Source organism: Myodes glareolus, chromosome 21 (assembly GCF_982192425.1).
Source record: "Myodes glareolus chromosome 21, mMyoGla1.1, whole genome shotgun sequence".
NCBI lineage: Eukaryota > Metazoa > Chordata > Mammalia > Rodentia > Cricetidae > Myodes > Myodes glareolus.
Genome location: NC_142046.1, coordinates 51,513,860 through 51,532,303, shown reverse-complemented (window position 1 = coordinate 51,532,303; position 18,444 = coordinate 51,513,860). Strand labels below are relative to the sequence as shown.

At 48.9% G+C, this 18,444-nt stretch overlaps 1 protein-coding gene across 3 annotated transcripts in view; it reads right to left on the bottom strand.

The window, feature by feature from the left end:
* Nucleotides 1-18,444, bottom strand: part of Gad1 (glutamate decarboxylase 1) — a 40,701-nt gene that overhangs the window by 19,101 nt on the left and 3,156 nt on the right. For all 3 annotated transcript variants that reach the window (XM_087900049.1, XM_087900048.1, XM_087900047.1), the window contains 4 exons: nucleotides 16,485-16,547; nucleotides 11,090-11,251; nucleotides 9,665-9,907; nucleotides 4,553-4,643 (listed from right to left, as the gene is read on the bottom strand). In XM_087900049.1, coding sequence (XP_087756175.1) covers nucleotides 4,553-4,643; nucleotides 9,665-9,907; nucleotides 11,090-11,251; nucleotides 16,485-16,547 — 559 coding nt within the window. The remainder of the gene's footprint in view (nucleotides 1-4,552; nucleotides 4,644-9,664; nucleotides 9,908-11,089; nucleotides 11,252-16,484; nucleotides 16,548-18,444) is intronic.

The window sequence follows — 18,444 nt, the reverse complement described above, 5'->3', positions numbered from 1 at the left end:
TTGCGAGGTACCGTTTCCAAGTCTGAGATGGACACTTACTAGGGTCAATCAAGCATTTGGTCCTTGTCCTGAGCTGCATCTTGTTTGAGGGTCTCTATCTTGGTCTGGCGGATCAGTTATTTCACAGTTATTACTATACTGACTCTGGAACTTAGTGCTTATGTCTTCCTTTCCTGGAAACTGGGGGGGGGGAACCTTTTGAAGGACAAGAGTTTTGTGTGCCTAAGACGACTATACATTTGCAAAGTTTTCTCTGGATACTTATTGGTCATGGATGTTGATTTGAGAAATGGACCAATGAGATGTCTTGTTCCAGATACCTCTGACCCTGTTCTATTTTGGGCCATATTTGTAGTTATACAGAGAGGGGTCTTCCTGCCTCTGCATCTTATGAAAAGCTTTGAAGTTTATCCTAGATCAGTAGATCTTGGTCATTGTAATTGGATTAGCGACACCTTTAGGAATTCTAGGAAAATGATAGCCCCAATCTCCAGGTAAGAGGTGTGAATATACCATTGTTTTATGTACAATCATAAGAAATTCTTCCCCTTACAACTTGAACCCCAGTTTAAAAAACCCCACCCTTCCCTAAGTGAGAGGAGAAAGATGATGTCAAGAGATCAAAGGTCAATGCAGATCCAGAAGAAGTAGGTGGGATGCTGAAGTCACAGGACACGGTTACATTTCAGGATCCAAGATCAGTTCAGTAGCTCCGCAAAGGGCCTCAGGCTACAGCCTCAGAGTGCATGGATTGGAAGTAAGGATTTAAAGCAGCAAAATGATTCTGAGTAGGGAGGTGGGTCGGCCCCTGGACCATCCACCTCACTTTGCCGGTGAGATGCACTCAGAACTAAAGTAAACCGATGGTCAAGATGCTATTGCTGCAGTCGGCCAGTCACTAACCACACCAACTGTCTTTTCCTCCGCTACAGCCTGTTACGAGCTGTGCTGTCTTTACTAGCTTCCTTGTGCACCATCATGGGGCTAGTTGTGGCCGGACAATGGCTATGGGGAGTGTTTTGTGTGACTTCTGAGATGTATTTTTGCGTCCTGCTTTGCCTGCCTCTGCTATGCCTCCTAGCCCTGCTTCCTTTCCCTTCCTTTCTTTCTCAGTCCTGCAGGCCATCAAGATCCTCCTGCTTCCCTGAGTATTGAAACAGACAGTAAGAGCTGGAACTCCGGTAAGCAACATGCAGCACCAAGTAACTTTGTAACTGAGAGCTTTCCGGTATACTACAACCCAGAAAGGTGCAAAGGACCCTGGACTTTTGGTGACTTCCAGGCTGAGGACTTTCCTGGAGGGCCCTTCCATAGTGGCTGTTGTTGCAATCCTCTTAGCCCTCCTCTCTCTACAGACGTGGCAGGTGCCATAAGTAAGCTACTTAAGGGGATCTTAGGGCGATTCTTTGTTCAGAGATGGCAAGAGTTAGGAACGAGTTAGGCTGTGCATGCCTGCCTATTGTGGGGTATGGGTGTCTTATATACCATAGGCACTTAGGATGGAGCCATTGTTAAGTGTTCAGAACCACTGTGTAGGGAAGACATCACTGCCCAACTCAGAGGAACACTTGGATTTGTGTGAGGTCTCAGCTGTCAGTTTCAGGGTCTGAAATCCCAGTCCTTTAGGCTGTAGCGGTGTCTTCATGACAAATGGGACCCGCTTGTTGCAGGGTCTGCTCTGACAGCTCACCCCTCAGAGTATGATAACTGAAAACTCCCCGAGACGTTTCTCCAGTGTTAACGTCCGTGAGAACAAAGCAACAGATGAGCGAGACCCTCAAGCTCACGGCAAAGAAGTGAAGCGGATCCTGCTTCGCACTTCCGTATCACACCAGGTGCTAGGGCATGTGCAACCTGCCCAGCGGTTCTGGTGGACTTGCTTTGGCAGAGCAGAGCGGTGCATGCCAAGAACACCTACACACCTGCAAAGTGTTTGTTGTACGCTCATCGATCCTTGCCTGGGAGAGCAGGTCCCAGGGCTGCACGCATGAGCTGATACAACAGCATGGACACGCGCGTTCTTTCTTTGCTAACAGGTCAGATGCCCTACGCTTCATTCTCAATGAGGGTATTGGAGCGTTCTTTGAAAGGACTTTCCAGAAGATAGCAATTATGCCCTTTCACCAGGGCTGTGCACGGTCAACGGATGTGGGGTGGGAAGGGAGGTGTGAGTATAGCAGTAATCAAATCACAATTGGCTGGAATAAAGCTCTCCCGCCCGTCTCTCCCAGGCTGATTTGGAACAGTGTTCCTAGCTGTGGAAGGAATTGTCACAAGGGAGCAAATGTCCCCGCGCATGTCCCTGCGATGCTGTCGCATGTCATGATCTTCCAGGACACCCGGCGGAGGAGACTGTCTAGAGAACAGTTATCACTTCCTCACACAATGCCTGTCCCTGGAGCTGACAGGAGCCCTGTCACTATTTTAAATCAGCTTCCCTATCGATCTGTTGGATTCGAATCGTATTTTACAAATACCTCCTGTTCAGAGGAGAAGCAATTACTATGTGTCATTTAGCTGCCTTGGCCTTGACCTCAGATGGCTGAGACATATTTTAGTGTTTCAGGGCTCAGCTGAGCTAAGGGAAGAGTCAAGGATTTTGATTGTATGAACATAGACCAAAACGGGGGAAAGAAAGAATCCATGAGAGTTTTCTGGTTCAAGGAAAGCTTTTAAGAGAAGGTTTAATTATAAATGATTCGAAGGGGTAAGCTCTTTTTTTTTGACCTTGATATCGACTGTACGTATTAGAAGCTACAGCCAGAGAGGCCTACAAAACATGTATGTAAAACCTGATGAATGCATTGTCTGTGTCATAGTGGATATTTGGGACTTGCTGAACATGTACTTTTTTGGGGTGGGGAGGTCAGGGAGATCAAACCTATGGCCTTGAAGATGCTTAGGAAGTGATCTCCCACTGAGCCACACCCCCAGCCCAAACACACACCTACCCTTTCCTCTGTGTTTCTCTCTTATTTCCTAAATTGCTGGGTTCAAACAAATAGATTGCATTCTCTAATCTAAGTTGTTCCCTTCCGTTAGATGCTACAATTAAGCATTAGTGTATTTGCTTCAAGTTGTAATTAGTATGTTATGATGTTTGTGCTTAACAATAAATATTTTATTCTACAAACCATAGTAGAGCAAAGATGGTGAAGGGAGGCTTTTTTTCTGTTTGGGGAGGACAGGGAGGCAATTGCATCTCTGACCCGTGTTCGCACCGTGAAGATTTCCTGCCTGACTCATGGGCAGGGACTGTGAAGCCCCTTTCCTTTCCTAATCAGTTGAATTTTTATGCCTTTTAGCATAAATGGCTCCATTTGCTCTATTTTCTTTTAAATTTTTGTCTGAATTTCTGAAGGCCCTTTTAGTATTTTGAGTCACAGCACTAGGCAGCCCTGGGATGCGCATGAGCAATTGGTAGTTTAAAGAAGCCCTGTTGGCTCTGGGGCCGGCCATGGCTTAAGGAAAACAGATTACCTTCTGCCCGCTGTCCAGCGGCACTGCTCCCTCCACTCATTCACCTAACTTCACATTTTTTAGAATCTACTTTGCAACAATCTTACGAAGTGAGTTGGGGGCTGGGTTGTCTACCATGATGGCAGAGCACAGGCTCAGCTTGCCACAGACCTGGATCTGAGTCCCAGTGCACAGAATAACTAACAAATAACAAACAAACGGCCTCTCAACTCTGCAGCAGTGACAGACACCCCTGAGGTGCTTATGCAGTTATCATTAAATTATTGCAGTAAACTTGCTTCACTAATTCCCTTTGGATACTTTAATTGAATCTCTTTCGCCGCCTGGATGCATTGAGAGTGGGTAAACACTGTCACTCGTGTTGAGGGCAAAGGTAGTCACCCTTAAGCTGCGGCAATCCCTCTATCTTGTACTGCATTCCGATCCCCAAAGATGACACACATGTATACAGGAAATTTTGGGGTGATTGCCGAGGCTACCCAGGTTGTATTTGCACCTTTAAAATCTTGAAAGCAGTTTCATATACATTTATTTATTATTTCATATACCTTTAAAAGACTGCAGAACTAAATGAAAGTGCTGTCTGCACCAGCAAGTTGAGGTTTCCGAAGCGGTACGCTCAGCAAAACCTACCAGTTATTTGGAAATGAATACATGCTATATCTGCAGTAGATGAATGCTGTTGTAGAATGTTTAGTTAATCAATAGGTTGATCAAACTGATTTGTGAGGATAAAAGTTTAATTATGGAGAAAATACCGCTGTAAGTGGTAAGCACCAATGTGCTTCGGTGGGAAAGGAAACCAAAATCATAGCCCAAAGCATGGCCTTTGAAGAGGTGCATACAGAGAAACAGCCTGTTATGCAAGCTCACATAGAAATTTCAACACTAGCGAGCATTTTCCACAAGCACACCCTTATCACATTATTCAAGAATAGCTTTTCACTTGTGAAAATCTAAAAGGTTTTATGAGAAAAAAAGAACTCTAAGAGAACAGAACCATCAGAGTTGGCCGTCTTAACAAGCCGGATGCACCGTGTATACTTATAGGAAAAGAATACATGAGACTTACATATTGGTATTGGCGGTTGATGTCAGCCATTCGCCAGCTAATCCAATGATATCTAAACCCGTAGAGAGCTGGTTGAAAAATCGAGGATGACCTAGAATGGTAACAGGCAAGTATTAAGGCAAAGCCAGATTTTTTCCAGTCTATCTTCAGAGCCAAAGGGCTGGACCACACAGATGTATCTCCAACCTGTGGTCTGAGAGAGTTCTCCAAGGGTACGGGAGAAGCAGGAATTGGCACCAATGATACCCTCAGATGTCTGTTTCTAAAGCAGCATGCTTTTAAATTAAAAGATTGAAAATTGGGTTTGGGACGATGCCTCCGTGGTTAAGAACATTGGCTGCTCTTCCAGAGGACCTAGGTTCAATCTCTCGCACCCACATGGTGGCTTATAGCCATCTGCAACTCCAATCCCAGGTGATCTGATGCCCTCATCTGGCCTCTGTGACCACTGCATGCACTTGGTACACAGGTATACACACAGTGTACCATATGCAGCAGAATACACATACATTATTAATTATTAATTAGTAAAAGAAGAAGCATATACCCCCAAACTGAGACCCATGAAATGAACTATGCCTTCCATTATCTTATTTGTTGACTTTCAGCGGAGCCCTTTCGTCGCACTTATTTCTTCAATTATGAGAAAGGAAGTGGAAATGTCCTGAGTGGTGGTGCACACCTGTGATCTTGGCATTTAGGGGCCAGGGGCACAAGGATAGTGAGTTCAAGGCCAGCTTGGATTGCCAACTAAGATCCTTTCTTAACCACCTACTGAAGCATGTGGTAGTCCATATTCTCTCCATATTGATTGCAACCTTTGCTTCACTATCCCAAGGATGTTAAGTGCCAGGTTGAGATTGGCTAATAGAGAGGAGGCTGTAGGCCTCAGAGTGCTATAGATCAAACCCAGCCTGGGCAATTTCAAGGCAGACCTGATGCAGAGACCACCCACCACTCTCTGGGTCTCTGGGACAAATGTGATGTCAAGCAACAGTGTTTCTTGTCCATCGAGAGTTAGGTGCCCATAAAGTAATGGAGCTAACCAGATTAAGAGCCGAGCTGACCCAGCATCTCCTCTACAAGTAGGCAGACCAGTCCTCACTCAATTGCTGAGCACAGAAACACTTAGGTTCTGCGGCTCAAAAGCCCCATGCAGCCCACAGTGTGCTTCAACTGGCTCTGCGCTCAGTGTGAAGGTTTTGCTAACTTGATATTTATCAAAAACTCAAATCCACACCAGCAGGCTTGGCTCGGCTGCCATGGAAAGAGTCGCTACAATAGATTAGCTAGTGAGCATGTGACAGAGCACAGTGCTGGGGAGATTTACTGGCTGCTGTGCTCCCAGCAGAAACTGCCTTTGTCTGCGAGTAACTGTCAGAGAGCTAGGGGTTGAATGTTCTGGGTCTAAGTCTCCTCCCTGAAAAATCCGCTCTCCCTCCAATGTCCTGGGAGAGGAGGGGTGATCCTTCTTCAGGAACACGGCTTCCGGTAGGTGTCTGCGGTCAGGTGGAAGAGCCACCCCCAGGCACATTAACTGGACTCAGCAGATTAAACAACAACAATAACAACAACAACAAACCAAAAAGATGCTGGACAGTGGTGGCACATGCCTTTAAAATCCTAGCACTCTGGGAGGCAGAGGCAGGCAGATTTCTATGAGTTTGAGACCAGCCTGGGCGAGTTCCAGGCCAGTCAAGACTATACAGAGAAATCCTGTCTTGGAAAAAAAAAGCAAAAAAATAAAACAAAATAAATAAAAAGACAACATGAAGGTAGGAGTGGGACTTTTAAGGAAGCCAGGGAGGCTTGGAGGGGGGAGTTGGGATGGCTGTAATCATGACACATTGTATACATGTATGAAATTGTCAAGTAATTAAAATATTCTAAAGAAACACTTCTGTTGATAGCCATTAAAGCTTATACAATGCCCATTTTAAAACTGTGTTTTTTTAAAAAAAACAAACAAACATAAACCAACAGATCCTTCATCCTAAGCCAGTACTAGACTATAAATAAGCTCCATCACACTTTATTTGATATGGCACCGACGCCACACGGAATGGCAGAAGAACACACTATAGAGACTGAGACAAAGTGAAACAGTCTGTCTATTGAGATAAGGTGCACAGGTTCCCCAACACCGTTATCAGATGGCTACAGCGTCTGCCTCCAGAATCCTCTAACAGCTTCTACTGAGCAGCAACCTAGTTTAGATTCCGTTCCTTCTCCCCTCACCTCCTCCCATCTCATCTTTTGCTCTTTCTGTGATTTTGTAGATAGGTTTTCCCATGTAGCCCAGGCTATTCTCAAACTGGGGTCTTCTTACCGTCACCTTCTCAGGATTGGCTTTAGAGCCACACACCTCCAGGTTCAACCCCAGACTTTGACTTCAATTATGACAGGACACTAAATAATGCATGGTTTAATTTCAAGTAAAGGGAGAAAGCATTTTAAAGTAGGGTTTTCCAAAAACAAATTGCAAAGAAGAAAGAGACGAAGGAAGAAAACAATTGAATAGGATATGTACAAGCTAAGCATGGACTTAACTGGATCCTGATTTGAGAGAATTGGAACAACATGCAGCAAAAGCTCTCATATATCTATGAGACAATTGAGTATTTCAGAGTATTAAGGAACTTAAGTTTTTTTCAGATGGAACATTGACGTGATTTTTAAAAGAAATTCTCGAACCTATTGAACAGATGGGTGTCGATGCAATAATATTCTGCTGGGGACTTGCTTCCATACAATGCAGAGAGGGGGTCAGGGTGAAGTGACATGGGCAGGAGTTGTTGATAGTTAAAGCTAGGTGTTGGGCACATGGGTTCATTATACAATTCTGCTTTGGTATAAATTCAAAATTTCCATAATGAGAAGCTAAAAAAAGAACAAGCCTGCAATCCCCTAAGTGGCTGCTCTGATTGAAGGCTGCCTCATCCCTGCGTCAGCTCACGGAAAACCGTGTTCTGGATCCTTTGTTAATTCATAGAACGATGTCAAATGCCACCATATCCCTCCTTAGACTGTACCTAGAAGAGTATGCTCCATTATCAGAACCCGACTCATTATCTGGGCACTAATATCCTTCAAAAATGTTTCTGATGTTTCAGGGGTTTAGCCTATGGTTTGAATGCATACTCAAAATTACAGACCAGCAATCAGGAACTGGCTTTTGATACAGCAGCAATGGTGTCCTTTAACCGGTGCCAACACTGTGAAGGGCAGCAGAAAGTTCCACGTGGTGTGGAAGATTACGTACTCTGTAAATGCAAATGTCTGCCTCCGGAAGCTGCTGTGCCCATCAGAAGTGCACAGACTTAAACATCTCAGTGGATTCATACATGAGATGATGTGCAGTGAGCTGATGAGAGGCTTTCTCTGACCACAGGCGTGAGATGCTCTCATGACATGATTCTGTGTTTTCTTTGAGAGACATTTTGGGATTTTGTGGATGAATGAATGGATGGATGGACAGATAGATAAACAGGCAGACAGAAAGATAAATAGTCTTACCCTATCATGGAGAAAGTATGTAAAGCAAAAAGTATGCCAAAGCAAGTCAAGCTGACACAGGGAATCCTGATCCTCCTCTAAGCCAGCAAAAGAGCACTTCTTCTCAGGACGGGCTAGCCATCAAACCAAGGGGATGGTAGTGGGGCTGAATTGATGAGTGCTTTCCTTCAACAAACAACGCAGACTTCATGCATGTGACTGAGTCTGCCTATTCAGTAACTATAAAATGAGACTACTCACACCAGTGATGTTGGCTGACCTCAAAAGTTACTTGGAATTGCCTATTTAAACAGCTTCTTTGGTCAGCCTCGTTAGTTCATTAGGACAGTTTGTTTCCGAAACTCAGCTTCACTGCCACCAGCCTCCCTGATCCTGATTGTCAGTCTATCTTCTAGGGGTTGAGATGAGGGGACGTACAGGCAGAGAGGGAAGGAAGCAACACCATGCCATTCCTCACCTCAAGGCTACCCCCTGTGATGACAACCGTGCCCAGGACCCCCAATTCCTGAAGATCTGTCTGTCTGAGGGCCCAGTAGAGCCAGACTTGGAGGGAAAGAGAGTTGCCAGGCAGAGAAACTGTTCTTTATGTCAGTGCTAAAAAGGAGCTCCTACAGAGGTTTAAAATGTCTTTGAACTTGGGGTGATTTTAAAGTAACCACTTGAGCCAGGATTGCTGATTAGAGAGGACTTGGGAAAGGTGAAGAGGGGACGAAAGGACAATCTTTGAGTAGGAAATAGAACTTGGTGACTCATTGGGAATACGATGTAAGTGGGGGAGGGAGGGACAGAAAGGGAGGCTCCCTTGGGTGTTCTGGATTGAGTTGTATTCCCCCAAAAGATGAATTCAAGGCCCAATCCCTTGTTCCTGTGACTGTGACTCTACTTGGCAATAGAGTTTTTGAGGTGCAAACAATCTAGACAAGGCCATTAATTCAAAGAAGGGGGTGTCCTTTTGTGCAGAGAAGATATGGCAAACATTCACAGGGAAGAGGCCATGTGGAAGGAAGGTCAAGGCCACCGTGTGGCATCTACAAGCTGAGGAATGCCAAGGAGAACGCCCAGGAGGACCAGAAACCACCAAGTCAAGTCAAGGTTGGATCCTTTCTGAGCACCTTCAATGAAAGCCTGGCCCTGCTGACACCTCGATTTTGAAGGCTCAGACTCCAAAACTGTGAAAGAATAAACCCCCATTGTTTGTGATAGTTTGTAATGACAACCCTTAGAAATGGACCCCAGAAGAGAGGAAAACGGGCCAGTTCCCCGGTGCAAACGACAGGTGAGGGGAAGTGAGGTGGATCTGAGAAAAGACCAAAGGGATGGTCTCTCTGCTCTCTTTAGGTCATGAATAGCCTAAACCAAAAACAAACAAGCAAGCAATAAAACGACTTATTGCCATCTATCGGTACCTTTTTTAGTTTTAAAAGAAATTATAAGCTTTTGCCAGGGTTGTCGTTCTAGTCACTGTGGCCCAGCATGACCTTGTGGTCACTGAGGACCTGGTGTCCTCCCTCACCAGGACAGGGCCTCTTCAACACGATTTGGCCATGCTCCTGATCAGTGAGATGAGACGAATGACCAACCCCTCCTCACGCTTACCTGTACGAACCCCATACTTTAGGGTGTCTCTGCAGTCAACCAGGATCTGCTCCAGAGACTCAGGGTGGTCAGACAGCTCCAAATTAAAGCCCTCCATGCCCTCCAGCAACTGGTGTGGGTGGTGGAAGTCCAGCACCTTGGTGGAGCGATCAAATGTCTTGCGGACATAGTTGAGGAGTATGTCTACCACCTCCAACAGGAACTGTACGGTTTGTTCCTCCCCGTTCTTAGCCGGAAGGAGATCTAACCAGAGAAGGGAAGCCAAAGAGTGATTAGCACCTGCCTTGTACCTATGTTTCCCTGGGCCAGCCTTCAGAGGGGCCTCGTTACTTTCCAGGTTATGGATCTGTACTGCTATTCAGATGCCCCGTCCCCAGAAGGATGCACTTCTGCCCACACAAAGACATTGGATGCATTCCTAGGGCTTTCCACACTTCCAAAGAGTCAGGATATGGGGGGAGGAGTGAGTGCTTAAAGAAACCTTGAGCAGCTGACCCTGGCAGCTGTCCATTTGCTGAATGGACACCTGGGAGGAACACAATGTGAAGCACTTCTGTTGGCCTCCCAGAGACCAGGTGTCCCTGAGCATCTGGTTTGGTGTTAATGATCTGTTCAATCTGTGGGTAGCAGAAGGTGGGGCTGCTGTGGGTATGGGCTCTAGAAGGTGACAGAGGGGACCACCATCTTTCTGCTGACTTCATCCTTTGGGGCCTAGACTTATTTTTAGATATCTGGAGGTGATGGGCTCTCAACCCTGTAGAGCAGACTTAGAAAGAGCGGTGAGCAGGAGAAGAGTTGTTGGGGCTCTGAGTGACGTTTCCAGGCTAGCCCAAGTGCGGGTTGTGTGGCCATCCAGGGCATGTCTGTCTCGGAGGTTTAAGAAAGCTGCGGCTTCTGTGGTTCTGCCGGAGGTAAGGGAGGGGAGGAGTCCCCGTGAGCTGCTGAGGAGGGCCCGGGAAGGCACCAAGGCCAGCATTGCAGAGCCAGCAGTAACTAGCAAAGGATCTTCAAAAGGAAAATTGAGTCTACCATCTTTGGCCATGTGGCCCAGATACACAGCTTCCCACAGAGTGGGCTGGAGGTTTGGGGGTTGGTAATCTTGGAGGATAAGTGTTATTAAGGGAATCGTTTGATTTTCTGATTGTACAGTTCTTCAGATTCTGAGATTCTAAGAGTCCCTATCTGTCTCTAGGAGTGTCTTTAAAACCGAACGACTGACAGACTTCCTTCATCTACCTTTCAAAACAGCAGGGACCTGGGCAGTAGGGAAGGAGGGAGTCTGGTCCATACCAAGGTCAGAAAAGCGGTTTCATGGGGGTTCACAAAGTCATGATATTAGCAAAGACGTAAAATTTCAGGGGGCAGTCAAGACCCTCAAATGAGGCACCGACTGGCTAGGCATGGTGGGGTCTGGGGAGGGACCACCTTGAGCAAAGAGATTGGAGAAGTCGGTCTCTGTGCGCCGGAAGCGGGCACCCGCGCCACCACTGTTCTCACAGGAGAGCAGGTTCTTGGAGGACTGCCTCTCCCTGAAGGCGCTCACAAGGCGGCTCTTCTCTTCCAGGCTGTTGGTCCTTTGCAAGAAGCCTAAAGCACAAGAAGGGAGGTCAGAGAGACTGGGAACTACCGAGCTACCAAAGGCTAGCTGCTAGCTGCATGACCCACCGGCTGACCCGCCAGGCAGGACTCTCCTTCTGCTGAGAAGAGAAGCCACCTAGTGTCACGGGTTTATCTACAGAGACTCTGCACTGCTTGCCTTCAGGCGGGGAGGGGCTGTGTCCGGTGTCATCAGCGGCACAGACCCAGTCATGCAAGAGAGAAAAAGCAGCAGTAAGCCCCCTCTCCTCTTGAATGTGACAACAAACTGAATTAAGTTGACCGGACAGCTTCCACTCCAGTAACCCGCCCCAGGATGGGGTCTGGAAGGAGGGGACCCAGAGAGGATGCTGACAATGTTGGGGCTGTGGGCTGTGGAACCAGTGGGATGAGGACAGAAGAGGGAGGAGGGTGAAGACCAGCCGAAGGAGGAAGGGAGAGGACAGTAGCGTGGAGGGTCAGGACAGGAGAGAGAGGATGGTCAGGACAGCAGAGGGAGGAGGGTGAGGACAGCAGAGAGAAGAGGGTGAGGACAGCAGAGGGAGGAGGGTGAGAACAGCAGAGGGAGGAGGATGAGGACAGCAGAGGGAGGAGGGTGAGGACAGCAGAGGGAGGAGGATGAGGACAGCAGAGGGAGGAGGGTGAGGACTGCAGAGGGAGGAGGGTGACAACAGCAGAGGGAGGAGGGTGAGGACTGCAGAGGGAGGAGGGTGAGGGCAGCAGAGGGAGGAAAGGTCCTGGAAGCAGATAAGGTCCTGGAAGTTAAGGAAGATATCTTTTTCTGGCACCAGGTAAATATCACAGGTATAATACTTTTGACTCAAATATACAATGAGGCTTTTCCTGAGCCACCCGTCTCCACTGATACAGTATTAGAGAAAAAACAAGAAAGCCTCACCATCTTCCAGCCTTGACGTAGGCTTAGTTAGCTATAAGTACTTAAGGAGCACAGACAGGTTTAGCTAGCTATAGGTACTTATGGAGTATTTGATATAGGCCTAGTTAGCTATAGGTACTTACGGAGCACTTGACATAGGTTTAGTTAGCTATAGGTACTTATGGAGCATTTGATATAGGCTTAGTCACCTACAGGTATTTATGGAGCACCTGACATAGGCTTAGATAGGTACTCAGAGCACCTGACACAGGCTTAGCTGCCTATAGGTACTTATGGAGCATCTGACATGGGCTTAGCCACCTATAGGTACTTATGGAGCACCTGACATGGGCTTAGCCACCTATAGGTACTTATGGAGCACCTGACATGGGCTTAGCCACCTATAGGTACTTATGGAGCACCTGACATGGGCTTAGCCACCTATAGGTACTTATGGAGCACCTGACATAGGCTTAGCCACCTATAGGTACTTATGGAGCACCTGACATGGGCTTAGCCACCTATAGGTACTTATGGAGCACCTGACATGGGCTTAGCCACCTATAGGTACTTATGGAGCACTTGTAGGAGAGCAGCTTGTCATGTAGTTAGAATGAGACAGATGCAGTGCGACCAATCTCTCCCACTCCAGAAGCTTCAGTCTGGCAGCTGGCCACCGTTGTCACAGTAATGACAGGGAGCTATGCAAGAAGCATACAGAAATGAACTCTGAGTTCAGGCTGGGATTCACAGCACCCCATCACTTCCCCCAAGAAGGAGAAGGAATCTCGCTTGCCCATGGCATGCAGTGCAAATACCCTCAGCAACACTCCAGGAAAGCAGGGGCTGAACCCAACAGGCTGGAGGGCCTGCCAACTTGGAACATGTTCCCCCACCTGTACCCCGCTCTCAAACCTGTCTGTAGGAACCAAGATCCTTAAGACATAATCAAGAGTCCACATCCAGGAGGCAGCACCCATTCATGAGAGGGTTGTAGGGTCCTGGCCCTGGCACTGTGTCCCTTTGTCAAGAACAATGGTTATAGAGTATATCTGACTGAAGAAACCAAACCCATGTGCCTCAATGATGGGTGAGCCTGTCCATCTGAGACCTACCCTGCAGTCTCTATCATCTGATAAAAGCTCCTCTTGGCTCAGAGAGGCCCTGCAAGGAGCTATTTGCTTCTCCAGGAACGGTGAGGTAGAGGATGATATGGGATGAAGGATGAAATTAAGTGGAGGATGCTATTGAGGTGAATGCTTTAACAATGGTTTGACTAGAGGGTCCCTGAAACTTTCCCAGAAGCACCCTGTATTCTCTCTTGCTCTGTACCCCAGCCACCAGGATTTAGCACTGGCCTGTGAGTAACTGGAACAGGGGAGAGAGCGTGCAGCATGTGTGGACTCAAGTCATAGATGGCCATACACCCAGCCTCAAATGAAGATGAGGGGCATCCCGAGGGGACTTCCCCCTCTGGGTTGGTGGGTGTTCTTCATTCTCAACCCCCATAGCAAAGGCCAGGGCCCTAGTGAGCTGTGTAGAAACAGAGCACCATGCTCCACACAGTTGTTTCCAAATGAAGCTCCAAGCAAGATGTGACATAAAGACACACGGTCACTGGACACAGGGGATGCTGAAACCCAGCACCACATAGCTTTGGGACATGAGCTCCTTTTTAGTTTTTGTGGGCACAGGGCATATTAACAGGTCTGCACTTTTCACAAGAAACCAGCGATACGGAGCGGCGTTTGAGGTATCTCCACCTTTAGAATAGGCAATTGATTACAAACTTAGAACACATGTGTGGAGGGTCCGTCTGGGCAGCAAGTTTCGGACCTCTACAGAGGTAAGTGATGGAAGACCAAGGACACGCTGGAGAGCTGGTAGAGCCAGAAGCTTAGGCATGCTTGCCACTTACTCTATCTAGGTCATGCCACCATGCCTGCAGCCACTCTCCAGCTCTGGGCAGAACCTTGGGTTTCTTCCATCTGATTACTCTCCCAGGGGGTTCTGCCTCTAGAGCCCAGGGTATGACTGGGGACACTGTGACCATCCCTGCAGCTTCATTCCCTGGAGTAAGGAGGAGGGGGTAGGGAATGGGTGAGAGCTGAATCTCAGCAAAGCATGCAGATGCTTAGGGGACCATCCAGGGTGATGGATTTGAAGAAAGAGACTATTAGATCATTGGCTGCCAAGTCAGTCTTGGTGTTAGGTCCAGGCAGTGCAAACCGCCAGGTGCAAAAAGGTCTGGGGTGAGAGGAGTCTGGGAATGGGCTGGAGTGGGCTGTGGATTCAGGGGCAACAGTAGTTGACTAGTGCACGCTCCTTCCACTCGCTTAAAATGGAAAATGGACTCGAAGTATGGGAAATGAACCCTTACACTGCTTTTGCCTTCTTTCAGCACCAAACCTCCAAAGGCACAGCATTTTGGTTAGTGTAATTTTCCCTCTGTTCCCCTCATCTCACTCAGGTTGTAACTTCTCCAAAAGTGTGTGTGTGTGTGTGTGTGTGTGTGTGTGTGTGTGTGTGTGTACAGAGAGGAATCTCTTTAAAGATGACAGCCCCCACCCCCATGCCCCCTGACATCCGGTCTGTCTCCGACAGGAGTATTTAGATCCCATCTTCCAAGGCCCAGTTGAGGAGCAGGAGGAGACAGACTAGAGACTGTGCCTTCAAGTCCTAGCTCCTCCAGACAGGTGGCGGAAGAAAAGTGGCCTTCACCTGGAACCTGACCCTACCCGCTGCGTCGCCCAGGCAGACCCGAGGGCTCTTTCTGTTCTGTTTGCCGCCGGGTTGCACGACAATGACAACAGCAGAAGGCGGGAGCCACAGCGCCAAGAGGGACCAGGCGGGAAACGGGCCATTAAACCAGGAATGGCTGGGTGGGAGTGGGAAGGGGCTAATAATAGAACAAAGCTCTGGGCTCTTGACTGCCCCAGCGTAGAGATCGCTTCTGGTGTGGCCCACCAGTTTTGCGTGCTGGGGACTTTCTAAGTCCCTGGGTTCTGTGGCCGCAGGGCTGGGCTTTCCTAAATATGAGCTAGGTCTCGCGCACGGTTAATAGTGGATTCCGGGATCCAGGCCCCAGAGATGCAAAGAGGATCGTGCGCGGCCAAATATAGAAGGAAGCCGATTTCCAAAGGCCCCAAAGAACCACTCTTCCCACCGATTCTCAACGGCCACAACCTGGACACCGGAGGGAGGGGGAGTTGGAGAGGTGGGCAGGTCAAGTCTCCTCAGCACCCACTCCTCTCCGCGTCCCTGTGCTCCCTAGGCTGGGGGGCGGAGCTCGAGCGCCCAGCACCCGCTCCGCTGCTATCTCGTGCCCAGCAGCTGACGGATGGGTCTTAATAAGTCCCTCGTTAATCTTCCCCCGCCTCTCCACCCCGGGGAAACCCGTATTTTCTGGCCCGATAAGGCTAGAGAATTTTAGAAACATAGTCAGGAAAGCAGTTCCTCATTGTTTAGTCGGAGTCATTCAGCTGTGTCCCTTCGAACAAATCTCCTATTTTTTTTCCTTCTTAAAAAAAATTACAACCCTTAGGCGTTTTCATTTCAGACCCTTCCGTTCCTTTTCCTCCCCCTCCCCCAATCTGTTTTTCTTCCCTGCTGGCAAATCGTGCCAGACAACCGCCTCCCACCCCCAACATCCTCTCCTTCCCTGCAGCTCCCCTCCCACACCTGCCCCCCCCCCCTTCCTTCTTTTCTGCTGCCGTCGAAGACCCGCAGGGCAAACCGTCCGGTCCATCCACGCTGCCCACACTTCCCCTAGACAGGCCACCTAGGGCTGCGGGCAAGCCTTTTCCTTTCTTGGGCCCCTGAAGCCCCAAGAACGAAATTTAAATCAGGGTGACAATTCGGTGCAAAACCCTTAAGCTGGGGAAGCCACTTTCAATCGGGGATGGAGGATGGAGCGAGTAACCACGAAGGGCCAGTAGCAGCCCTGATAAATATTGCGTCTTTGGTCTGCTTGCCCCGAAAATCAGACCAGTTCTCAATTTTTATGCGATTTCAGACTCGAGGGCAGAAAGCACTAGTTAGCCAAGCAGCCCGGCTGCCGCTTGGGGGTGCTGTATTCCCACTTCCGAAGCATTATTGGGCGAAATGAGTCTCCCTTATCTAAGTGTTTTCTGGTTATCGGGTCTCCAAAAGAAAAGACCTCTCCTGCTGAGCGAGAGCCGGGGCCTGCAAGGGACCGGTTCCATTGAACGTGGGAACTGTAAAGGAGTTAGAACACCAGGTCCAAGGGCCAGGGTCCTCCTCCAATGCCGGACACGCCTACAAACCCACTGGCACAACTGTCGCTTCCCTCTAAAGAGACCCACTGCTGAGGGCCTATTCACTTACCACAGATCTTCAGGCCCAGTTTTCTGGTGCATCCATGCGCGACGCCACACCAAGTATCATATGCTAGGGGCAAAGACAGGAAAAAGAAATTAGCAAGGTTCAGGCCGGAGAGAAACTGTGTTAGGGCATAAAGGCTTTGGAGAGGGCTGTGGGGGTCCTCCCCAGCGTACCTCCCGAAAAGCTCTGCTCTGGAAGGAACAAGGAACTACCTACATCTTTGGTTCACAGACAGAGCTCCCAGCTCTCAACAAGCTTCCTGCCTGCTGCTGACTTCAGGTACTGAACCGTGTTTTGAAGAAGTGAGGCTCACAGCTATGGACCCCACCCACAGGCGTCTCCACCAGGGCGAAAGCTAACCACACACACAAAGCTGGCCTTGGCGCTTGAGTGGCTCAGCTACCCTACCCGCTGGGCCCAGCCCCAGGTCTCAGTCTTCGGGCTTGAAGAGGACACCACATCTCATACAGGGAACACAGAGGCATCTGGGACCCAAACGTCTCATAATTTCTTGGCGGGTCTCCAGCCGAGTGGCAGCTTAAAATAAACTGGCATGAAATGGGGTCGCGGAAGAGTTCAGGAATTAATTGGGTGAAAAATAGTATTTGACTAGATGATCGGACTCGCATGACTGCTCCAGTCAGACTGGGGAGCAGAGAAGACAACGGTGCGCCAGTCTTCCTGTCCTCAGCCCACCCTTAACCCCCTTCGCAACCTGCCCCTCATTAACCCTTCCGTCGGACTCTTAAGGAGCAGGCGGATGCGGGCACCTCTCTTCCGGGTCTGAACCGCCGGCTGCAGGACTTTCCTTTTTTAACCAGACCAGTTTCAAGGCACTCAGGTGTTAACTCCCAGCAAAGAAAGCGAAGAGGCAGCCTACCGCCCTACCCCGAGAAGCCTTCCTTCGTGTAGGGTGGGTCCAAAGAGAAATCCCCTCCCCATCCCTCCCAGCAAGGCGCCTCCCATCTCCCCACCCCACCCGGGCCCGCTCCTCCAGCTACGCACGAGTGTTGGCAGCGATAAGCAGAGTGACATCCATTAAACCCCAGGCACAACAGAGCCCCAGAGGGGAGAAGAAAGGGCCTGACGTCGGGAGACAGTATGTCACAGATGGAATTCCACTGACAGAAAGGAAATCGTTGCAACAGCAAAACCCTAATAATAGTACCTGGAGCATAGAGCTCTACTTCCTCCCAATATCTGTGCTTTCTCTTTAATCAGCAAAACAACCCACGAAACACTCAGGAGTGTGGGTCTAAGACCCAGGTGACAAAAACATTTCAGCTCAGAGAGGTTAAGAGTTTCCCAAGGTCACTTGGCCTGAGGTTGGCGTTCTGAAGCAGTCAGCTTGTTTATTTTCTTCCTTCAAGTTAGGCGTTGATAAAAACAGGAAGTCAGGAAGGAAGAAAGATGGGCGAGAGCCCCTTTGTTGTGGCTGGAGTTGACAACACCTTTTTCTTTATGGGGGAGAGCGCCTGCCTGCCAGGGGGTTGCTGGAGTAAGGTGTGTGTGTGTGTGTGTGTGTGTGTGTGTGTGTGTGTGTGTGTGCACAGGAGCAGAACCAATGCCTTCCAGAGGATCCAGCAGAGTCTGAAACCCACAGCAAGCTGAGCAGGTAGGGGTGTGTCTTTCCGGGAGGGTGGAAAGTGAACCAAGCCTGGGGCCCGAGCTCCAGGGCTCTTCAGTTCAGGGTAGGTGTTCCTAGGAGAAGGCTGTTCTCCCCGGCAGGGGTACTTAGAACTCTGGCCTCCATTTTTTGTCGTTTCCAGAGGCACTACGCCACAAGGGAACTCAGACCATCGCCTTGCCTTTGCTGAGGCCGGACATTTGAGAACTGGGGCGATCTAGATGTAGGATGCTGGGATGCCTAGTGTGGAGGGTTGCCCCCAACCCCGCAGGAGAGGGAGAAAAGTGTGCCTTGTGGGGATGAAGACTGGAGTAAGATTTGGGGAGGCCTGGAAAA